This window comes from Anoplophora glabripennis, unplaced genomic scaffold (genome assembly GCF_000390285.2).
Source record: "Anoplophora glabripennis isolate ALB-LARVAE unplaced genomic scaffold, Agla_2.0 scaffold288, whole genome shotgun sequence".
Lineage (NCBI taxonomy): Eukaryota > Metazoa > Arthropoda > Insecta > Coleoptera > Cerambycidae > Anoplophora > Anoplophora glabripennis.
The window spans coordinates 23,145-34,323 of NW_019416427.1; the positions used below are offsets into that span (position 1 = coordinate 23,145).

General features: G+C 33.6%; 1 protein-coding gene across 1 annotated transcript in view; it reads left to right on the forward strand.

Moving 5' to 3' along the window:
- LOC108906160 overlaps positions 1-10,517 on the forward strand; it is a gene marked incomplete at its 5' end in the record, with an annotated part of 28,009 nt that extends 17,492 nt beyond the window's left edge. The window contains 3 exons of the mRNA XM_018709357.1: positions 485-704; positions 5,161-6,638; positions 10,235-10,517. Coding sequence (XP_018564873.1) covers positions 485-704; positions 5,161-6,638; positions 10,235-10,517 — 1,981 coding nt within the window. The remainder of the gene's footprint in view (positions 1-484; positions 705-5,160; positions 6,639-10,234) is intronic.
- Between the last annotated feature and the right edge of the window lie 662 nt (positions 10,518-11,179).

Genomic DNA, 11,179 nt, shown 5'->3' on the forward strand with positions numbered 1-11,179 from the left:
TATTTTTGGCTCTATATTCACTGATACCATTTTGCTACTTCATTTAAAAACACCCTGTGTTGCAAATGCAAAATATTATACGAATTTCCATTAGACGGACCTTGTGAAATGTAACCGTCGAAAACACCAGATGTCCTGGAGGTTCTACTGATTGTGAGATGGCAATACTTTGTTATTAATTGTGTGTCCGCCATTCTCTGTCACCATCTTCCGTAACCCTTTAAACTACACTACTATCTCTGTCTCATTTTATTTGCTTTCTCTGACTCTTTATATTTCTACTTTTTGGTTAAACTTTACGTTTCAAGAGGAATTTTTTTCTGTCTACATTGCGTTTTGAAATTTTATTATATTCAAAATTATATTAACGATTCTGCATCTGCATAGTTAATGTCTGCCTTCAAAGATAACATATTTACCGTTCCTGCGTATATAAAGTGTTTTTTTTGCAACAAACTAACGGCGAATACTTTTCTAGTTACAGAATATGGGATCAGTGCAATATGATGCAAGATTTCATCGAAATACTGGATGGTTGGGGCCCCTCGGCCACAACTTTGGCGCATTTGTGTAGTGGTGAAACGATTCCGGAAATTATTAGCAGCGGGCCGGAACTACTAGTGAAGTTCCATACTTCGCCCTACGGCAATCCTTTTCACCCTCTGCCGTTGTCCTATTTGCCTGGTTTTGAACTAGAAATAGAGGTAAGTGAACTGTAGCAAAATTTGTGGTGTCTTTACACTCTGGATCTTTAAAACAAATCAGACATAAATTAATATACCAATTAAAGGAGTATATAAAGGGATTAAGTAGGTTAATTTTTATATTATACTTAAATAACAATTTTTGCAACAGTTTTACGTTTGAACCGGCAAGAAATAAGCATGCAAGGTTAGCTACCTACGTAAGTCAGGGGTGTAGAGTGTTATTTTCAAATTTACGCTTGTATAAGGGCGCCACTGTATCTAGTCCAATAAGATATAGATATTTATTAGTGGATATTACTTACAATTTTGGTAATTTAGGACAGTCAAATAAAAAAAGGCAAAAATAACAATTTAAAACAATAAAATTAAAAAAATTCATTTTCACAACACTCGCTCTTTACAATAACTGGAATATGAGTTTACAAGAAAAGTAATTTTTATAATTTAGAGTTGGAATAAGAATTAGCATAAAAGTTTCACAAATTTCAACTGATCTTTACAATAGAATATATGACCAAGGCAAGGTGGACAAGGTCTTACGTATCTTAAGCAGTGATGTTGACCCTGAAGAGTGATGGTGCCAAAGGAGGAGTTGCCTTGAAAGACAGCAACACCATACTGATGTGATGGTGTTGCCTCTGTCAGTTGAGCTTGGCTGGTAACGTCTATGACGAACCTTCTCTACAGACTATGTTGGATTGTCCTGTAGTGGTGGTGAAGAACCGCTCTTGTGTAGAGATGTTCCATTTGGTCAGTAATTACAAAAGGACAAAAATAAATGGTTATATTAGTTGAAGCTAAAGATCGAATTAGGTTTAACAATATCAATTTTAAACTGCATCTGTTGTTCCAGAGGTTGCAAAATTTAAGATTTTATGGATTATAATTATATTTACACTATTTACACTAAATGAAAATGAAATAAATGATAAAATTCAAAGATCTACAATAATCTTAGAAAAATTAACTAAGTTTGTAAAGGACGATAATAATTAAATAAATTCACTATACAGTAAGTGTCTTAGGTTAAGGTGATATTGAATATAAAATATTTAAAGGTTTAAATGGTACACAAACAAAATGTAAAGTCTAAATAATTTTATGCTTCAAATAACGAATTACTAGTCTCGTGAAATAACTAACAGCTATGATAAGAATTGAGGAAAGTAAGCTGCATTCAGATTTAAATAAAAGAAAAACTGTAACTTACCCTCCCATTCCATCACCAGACTACGATGCAACGACTCTGTAGACGCCATCCAGTATTATTTGCTAAGAGCCCAAAGATTTACTTTGTCAACTGAAGCGAGTCCAGTGTTCATTATATGTATACCTCACCAGAACAGTAAAAGTCTTCAGATTTCAACCTAAGCTAAAAAAATATCAGAATTATAGGCAGAAAATTATTATACTCTATGCTGCTAATAAAAAATTACAACCCACTCCAACACCTGGCAAAAGCAATTAAACATTAATAACAGTTCCAAAAATTTTCTCTTGAGAGCCTGTATCAAACGACAAAGGCAAAGAAAGGAATTCAAGAGAGAGAGAGAGAGAGAGTTCTAGTTTGTTGCCGGTATTTATACTCTCGCTTTGAATCCAGTGTTCTAATAACTGCTCGGAGTATAATCTGAGTAAGAATACTATAACGTTCTAAAAGTAAATGGCATTGAGGATAAAATGGTTGTTATTTGGGAATAAAATTAACATTTAAAAGAATTAATTAAAATTTGGTTACATCTTATAGGTATTATTATTTATTATGTTTTAAAAATGTTAGTCTTTTGATTAAAACCATGATTAACCAATACAATATGCTTGTTCTATTTTTTTTTATTAAATTTTCATTTGTTTCACTGTTTTGTCTAAAATTTTAAAGTATAACGTGGTTTTAAACTAAAATTTAACAAATTATTTTATATACCTATTTGTGTAAAGATATACAGTCAAATCGAATAAATTCAATAATAAATAAATGGAGGCGTGCTCGCAAAAACGCTCCGTCACGTCGATTGGCATTTTAAGTTGCACGTTTATTTCAACAAAAACTTTTTATACAGGGTGTGTCATGTAAATGGTCAATAGTAACTATCTTATTTTAAATGCAACACCTTTATATTATTTAATTTTTGGATCCTTCAGAAACATATTTCATGTACAATGTCCTATACCTATCTTCAACTGTTTCGGAAATATTAAGTGTTTTCAGATTTATTGCAAAAATTAACATTAAAAAAAGAAAATTATTTGATTACAGAAATTCGCTAGAGTACGCTCAAAAACTAATAAGTAATACTGTTTATCACGCGGTTCAGTATAAGAAGAAAAAAGAAAATAAATGAACCGTATTAACAAAATGAAAATCGAATTGAATCGGTAGGTACTTACCAATTCGGTGTAGTTATTCTTTTGATGATTTCAGAGTTTGCACAGGTACTGGATATGTGTGCGTTTGTTAGCGAATTTTTCGAATTAGTGAGCTCTCTTTTACACCTAGGATACGTGTCGTCTGTTTTTACTCCTTGTCGCTTCCTTTCCTCCTTCCACGCGGAATCGTGCCGATTCAAGACATGTGTTTTTTAATAAATAAAATATAAATTTACATAGATGCAAAAATAAGCTTGATGCCAATTAAACATAAAAATAAAAAAAGGAAAAGAAAAAAAAGAAACAATTATAAATTAAATTTATAAACACTGTCAATGTAGGAAATGTTCAAAATGCTCGCCGCGAATGTCTTGGCAACATCCTAATCCTACATAGAAATTTTTTGTAATGTTACTCAACATTTAGGGGTGACCGATCTAATCGCAAGCGTTATTCGTCTTCTTAAGTTAGCGAAGTCGAAGGGTTTAGTTTTGTATACAATACTTTTGACATATCCCTATAAGAAGTTTAATGGTGTAAGATTAGGGGATCGTGCTGGCCTTTCCATCGATCCTCGCCTTCCTATCCACCGATTTGGAAATATTCGGTTGAGGTACTGCCGGATACTGATTTGATAATGGGGCGGTGTTCCATCTTGCAGAAACCATATCATATTCGTTGGAATTTGTGGGTTTGCTGGATCTGGATATAAGTTTGTCAAAGTTGGCATGAATTTATTTTGGAGCAGTACAAATAATTATCGCCATTCAAATTGCCATCAATGACAAAGGGACCTGTGATATGATTCCAACAATTCCTGCCCAAACATTATTGGGTATTGCGTATATTTTTCTGTAATCCATTGAGGATTTTCATTAGACCAATAACGGCAATTTTGACTATTAGCATGACCGTGAAGTGTAAAGGTGCACTCATCAGAAAACAAAACATGTTCTAATTGGATCACATTGTTATCTAACATTGCCATCATTTGTTCACAAAAATACGTTCACCTATCAAAATCGTCTTCCATGAGCTCCTGAATTGGTTTCATTTTATAAGGATGCATTTTATTTTCTTTTAATATTCGAATAATCGATAAATGGCTAACATCGAACATTGCGGCTGCTTTTCGACCGACGATGTGGGTTTTCCTCAAACTCAAGCATAATATCAATTTGGTATTATTGCTTATTGCATGGGCAGCCGCTTTTTTTATCTGCCTTACATGTCCAAGCTCGCGAAACTGCTTTTCTATTTTACTAATTGTCCCTTGGGATACGGCGGCAAATTTGGAAATCTTTCATGAAATAAGCGAGCAACTTTCGTTTGTCTCCGTGTGTTATCTCCATAACCAATCATCTGTAGAACTGTCATTTTCTGCCTTTCTGTTAAATGAACCATCTTTTTGATATGCAGTTAATGAAATTCAAACGACTATAACACTGATAACTACTGTCATGCAGGCAGACAACACGTTGCTAAGGTCAGGCGTTTTAAACAAAAGTAAACAAAGCTATTTATAGTTTTTTTTAATTTCATATCAGTACAAAGGAACGCTGAATTTTTTTTTGCTTACTTTCTCATTATCAAGATCTAAAGGAGGAATAAGTATTAAGTGTGTTGTAGCGAATTTTTGTAATCAAATAATTTTCTTTTCTTAATGTTAATCTGAAACTTAATATTTCCGAACCAGTTGGAGGTAGGTAGGTATAGGGCATTGTACATGAAATATATCTAGAATTTTCTGAAGAATCCAAAAATCCATTTAAAATAAGAAAGTTGGTATTGACCACTGTTACATAACAAACCCTGTATAAAAAGTTTTTGTTGAAAAAAATGCGCAACTAAAAATATCAATCGAAGTGTCCGGGCGTTTTATTTATTATTGAATTTATTCCATTTGGCTGATATACACCTGATCTTGTCGTTCGGAAAATTAAATAAAGTCACCCTAAGTAAGAATCTTTTGGAATTTTTGCCCTAAAGAAACAGAATAAGTGCAATCTTACACTTTATATAACTGAAGTAAAGACGTAATTTGTTTAATGCCATCTAATTATCAACAATTTGTAATCGTTTACAGATCTTCTATGTCAACAAAGAATCTCCAACCTACATAGAACACGGGAAGAAATGCGAATTTCTAGTAACTACTTTCGATAATACCACAGGGTTATTAGAGAGTCCGTTGCATTCTTTACCTCCAAACACTACATGTCACTACCACTTCCGGGGGCAACCAAAAGACATAATCTGGATCTCTTTCATCAAATACCACGTGACAAACGAGAGACTTACCGACTTCAATGCGGGAGACTGTGACGTACAGTTACAAATATGGGACGGCGACATAAAAAGCAGAAACACGGTTCCACTTATAGGTCAGTTTTGTAAGGACGACAAACCAAAGTTGTGCGACCACACCTTGCTGAAAAATTCTTCTAGACTAACTAGACCTTGCGGTCTAGCAGAAAGCTACGTTAGTACCAACTCTGACCTAACTATATCTCACTCTATTAAGTATGGCAGCGTTTTGTATCCTGTCAACTTTGTCTTGAAGTACGAATTCGTTGATTTATCCCAAGAAGGAGTTCAGATGTCCAGAAATCCTTGCGATAGGCTCTTTAAAACGTCAAGTGGTAGATTTTATTCGCCCCGAATCACCTTCCTCTTTGGAAGGGGTGGTCAAAAAGACTTAATTTGTACATATCAGTTTGAATCCAATGACCATCAGAGATTGAAGATTACTTTCAATAAAGCTCAGTTCGGATCGAAGGAATGCTATTCATCTTACGACCCTGAAGCTAACAGATGGGAATGTAATGCCAAGTTGGAAGAAGACGGAATAGCTAACATAAAGATATCAGAGTATCCATGGGTGGATGTTGAGATTAAAAGAGATTGCTTGTGTGGGAATATCACAGAACCGTTCACTGTAGTTACAAAAACGTCCAATAAGGTGGTTGTCAAGTTTACTGCTACAAAAATGAAGATTACTGAAGATCATAACAATTATTTCTTCGACGCTACCTTCGAATTTATTCCAAACGAAAAAAATTGCCTCAATCCATGGAAAACGAGAAGATTACGAGGATCTAGTGGTGAAATAACAGTAAGGAACAGCGATCAGAGCTTGAAAACAAACGAGGAAGGACATCAAAATCAAAGCATAAGATACTGTTTGCAGCAGCCTTGGTTGATAGAACCCGAGGAAGATGGAAATTTCATTTATTTAAAAATCAAGGGATCTGAAAGGAGAGATTCCAGGCTTTGTCCTAGTAAAAATCGCATTTTGGTATACCCCGCCGGCCGTACTGAAGAAGTGCACGTTATTTGTCCTCATTATGAAAGCGTAGACGATGTTGTTGAAATGTTCTCCGAGGGATGGAGCCTGTATAGTTACAGGAAAATACAGAATAAGAATTCTAGGAGTTTTATAATTGAGTTTTTGAGGAAAGAGACTGGGAATTTTGCCGTCACATGGATGGAGGTCTCTAAAAATCCTGCCCTCGCGTTGCCTACGTCCTTGTTAATGATTGCGCCACCCGAGTGTGCTCACAGGTAAGAAGGCTTAAAATTACGCAAATTTATTTGTAAAGAATTAAATTTTTCGTTTTCAGTTTTAGCGTTCTTTAATAAACGTTAGTTGAAATTTTATCAGTATAATATGGCGCTGATTGTTCGAATTTAAAATTTCGTAAAATACAATTGGATGGATGATATATGCGAGGAAATAATCTTTGTTAAATACTCCATTTCCTTATTTTTTCTAAATGCACTCTATTTTTAGCATTTTATGGGTCTTAAAATAAAAGTTCGGCAACTCTGTGTTCTAAGGGTTTCTAAACTTGTTTACAACAAATTTAAAATCTAATCTGTAGTTTCTTCCAAAGTTTCTTTATTACTCAATTTGAAGTTCTCGTTATCCGAACAAAATATTTTAAAACCTTATCATATGTAATCTTGTTGAAACTCTTACTTCAAATAAACTTTTAAAATAATACTAGAAGGTTAAGCTTAATCGAAGCTATTTGGAGTACAATGTAAACTTTAACATTAAGAAATATTCATGTTTTTAGGCATTCAATGCAACAGTATTGTGTAAATATTTCCTCTTCTTATATTACATCAAAGCAATTTTTGTAATGAATTTAAAAACAAATAGATATGTACCTACAGATATTACAGTAAAAAGGCACAAATGTATTTTATTTCACACATTCACAATTTATTTTAATTAATTTATTTTGCGGTAAATTCGTGGTTCAAGTCCTTTCACCTCTGTGTGTTTTTACAATTTAAAGTCTAAAATGTGATTTATTACAAAAATGCACATTAAGCGCCACCGTAGCTCCTACAAGATGTTGACATCTGGAACCGGTGGCGAATATTAATATGAAATATACAGGGTGATTCAGAACTTATCCAAAAAAAATTTTTTGAATGTACAGGGGACAGGGGACAAATACAATTTTGTAAAAAAAATCAAAAAGGGCAATTCGAAAATGATTTAAAAATACACTTCACTGGAAACTGGTCCACTGTAAAACCTGACCTTAAGGCAAAGTATGCAATCGGCGACTGGCACGGTGGCAAAGAGTAATAAAAAATGATTTTACAAAAAATTGAAAGAATTTCTTTCCGAAGGAAATAAATTAATAAAATTTTGTAACACCTATTTTATATAAGCAAATTTTTGCTTTTGGCGATATTGTTAGATATTATTAATTAATAACAACATTAATTTTACACCGACGTGTAAACACATTTGGGTCCATCATACCCAGCTTCTACGAACTAACACAAATGTTGCCTTGCTTCGCCATAACACAAATGTTGTCTTGCATAAAGCCATGTTGCCATAAATTAAAACGATATGCATCAACTCCGAGTTGCTATAGGTACACGTAAGCGTAATTGATGAAGATTAGTCTGAAGGTACAAATTTTGATACAGACTTTTAATCTGATTCTTTAAATAAATATTTTTAATTTTTAATGTTGTTCTTCCGAAGATACCAATAACATTGAATTTGAGGAAGAAAGCGATTTGGACAGCGAAGGATAAATCCGATATAAACAGCGACTAGAATAAGTCTACATTTTCAGCGTTTTTTTGTTAATAAAATAATTATTATTTCAATTTTAAATACAGGGTGATTCACAACTTATCCAAAAAAAATTGGGAATAGATGCGGCATGAGAAATGGAGTCAATATTGTAAAAAAAAAATTTTGTAAAATCCTTATAGTTTCCGAGAAAAAAATTATTGAAGTTGTAGTGCTGTCAACCATTACATAGCCGGACAACTGTAGTTTCTAGTGTCATTCGTAATACGCCTGCAGAGCCAAGTGGCCTCAGCGACTCCGAATACTGAAATCCGATGTTTATAATAGTTTTTTAGTAGTTAGTGTCAAAAATGGCTTGCGTGTATAGCAACTCGGAGTTGATGGATATTGTTTTAGTTTATGGTGCAGCAAGAAAACATTTGTATTATGGTGAAGTATTTGTGTTATGGTGAAATAAGACAGAATTTGTGTTAGTTCGTAGAAACTGAGTAAGACGGACCCAAATGTGTTTACGCGTCAGTGGACAAAATTTAGAACAGTTATTGTAACATCAGGTATGTCAAATTATGTTATTATTTAAAACAACAAATGAATTTTATTAATTAATAATAACAATAGCGGCAAAATCAGTTGAATTTGCTGATATAAAATAAGTGCTATAAAATTCTATTTACTCTTTTGCTTGCGAAATTCTTTCAAGTTTTTGCCCGTTTTTATCACTGTCGCCTTGACGGTCGCATTGTGCCAGGTCAGGTTTTACAGTGTGCCAGTTTCCAGTGCCGTGCAGAAGTGTATTTTTAAATCATTTTCGAACTGCACTTTTTGATTTTTTCTTTACAAAATGGTATTTGTAAGGGTCCCCTGTACATCCAGAATTTTTTTTAGAAATTTGATTATAGGTGACTCAAAATAATATACTTCACATAGAAATTTTTATGCTAGACTGCAGTTAACAAAATAATCTATCGTAATAGCGTATCGCTTAAAATCGTGTCGAGACCGCGCTCTTTCACACAGTGTGTCGCCATGCTATCTTTTTTTTTTTAAATGAGTCATAATATTTTTTTTTCACCAAATTTTATCCAGTTTTGTAGCCGTCTGGCAGTACCTTCTCTTCCAATAAACCGTCTGGAAATAATTTTCCATGGTTTGCAACAGTAAATTTTCATCGATAATTTTTTTTTTCTGTAAAATTTAGCATTTTTGACCGCCCGCCCCCGCTTTAATCTTTCTGAGCGCACAGACAGACTGATTGCTCTGTGTTCGGAAGCATTAATGCAATCTATCTAGGTAGGTAATCAAATTGAATGCACCTTAAAACGTGCATTTTTATATAGCCAGCTTTTAGATTATAAGATAACTTGATTTGAATTGGTTTATTTCCATCTAAATAAACTATCCTTAAAATATTTTTTCTTTATTAAAAAGAAAGAACAGTTTTCAGCGATTTCAATTCATCATTCAACAAGGGTGCCATTTTTAGGAAAAACGAAATTTACAATGAAAAAAATCTAATTTCAGAAAAGTTGGACATACAATTTTATTGGTTTCAAATAACAGAAGATCAAAAATAAACAACAGTAACATAGGTTACGTAGAACTCTTGAAAACTTATTTCACCTTACTCTTAATTACTAAAAGAAAAAAATATTTCTTATCTCAAAAACAAAGACGAAAGACCTATGGTCTATTTCCCAAATTTGCGGCACCATTTCCAGAACATCTTGTTTCCGATTTTATTTGAAGGAAATTTTAGAGGAAATAATATAATTAATTTATAAGCTATCAGCATTTACTGCCACTGGATATTTTCAGGTTTTGTCAGATAGCGCTGATAAAAAATAAGCAATTATAAGTCGAGTATTTACTTTTACTTAATACCTATAAGTATTTACTAGTTTTTATGCACATGGCCCTAGCTATAAAGCTTTGGTTTCAAGGTTTTCGACTTCATTAATTTCGGTGCAGTCTCTCATGACGATCGACCCTTAAAGTTTGCGGTTTTAACAAAAGAGAAACTTTTCCGGAAGTAGTCCCATTAAGTGATCTCCAAAACTTGTAACATACAGTTATTCTTTCTGTGTTTTAGCTGTCCCGAGTTGGGGGCCTGCATAAGTTCCGAACTTTGGTGTGACGGCCTACGACACTGTCCCTCGGGCAACGACGAGCAGGAATCCAATTGTTCCATTCACGGAGGCTTCTCCACGGTCTATTTGAACTCCGCTGCGCTGTCGGCGGTCGGGCTGGTAGTCCTGATATTCGTCGTCGTTATATCCTTTTACATATTCAAGCACTGGCGGCAGGACCAGAAGAATGTCATCGTATCAGTAACCGAACACACTTTTTTAGAGTTTAAGAGTGGCTTGTGTTGAAAAGCTCAATTATAGGTTAGATGTGTGTACGCATGGGACGGGTGATTGTTCATTGTTCATTGTTGGTTCCACAAATGTATGTATTAAAAATTAATAAAACGCGATTGGAAGCAAGAAACATTAGAAAAGAGTATACAGTATTAGGATTCGGTGTTATCCTACCACATTATTTTCTTTATACCAAAAGGAATCTGGTATAGCTTTACCAAAATTTTGCTTTAGAACATTTTTATCACGTGGTATTTTTGTTTGTTTTCTTTATTGGTGAAGCATGAACAATTTTACTAAATTTGGAATATATTTGGTTAAATATAATAGTTTCTATATTAGCAGAATTTAAATTTAGTTCAAAGAAACCAGTTCTGAATAATTGGTTCAGCTTGATGGTCTTGTTTTTTTTAAACTGCCAATTGTGGGAGTGCTGTTATGCAAATGAATAGTTAGAACTATAAAGTATATAAAGTAAGAAGATAACCGGACCAAGAACTGATCCTTGTGGTGCTCCTGCGTTAATACCGAGACATGCTGATGCAGTATTATTGTGGATGACACGTTGTTATCTATTACTGAAGTATGAACATAGATACTGTAGTTGGCCATTGGATTTGATTAATAACAATACGGCTATAATATCAGTTTTATAAAATAGTAATGAGAGGTTG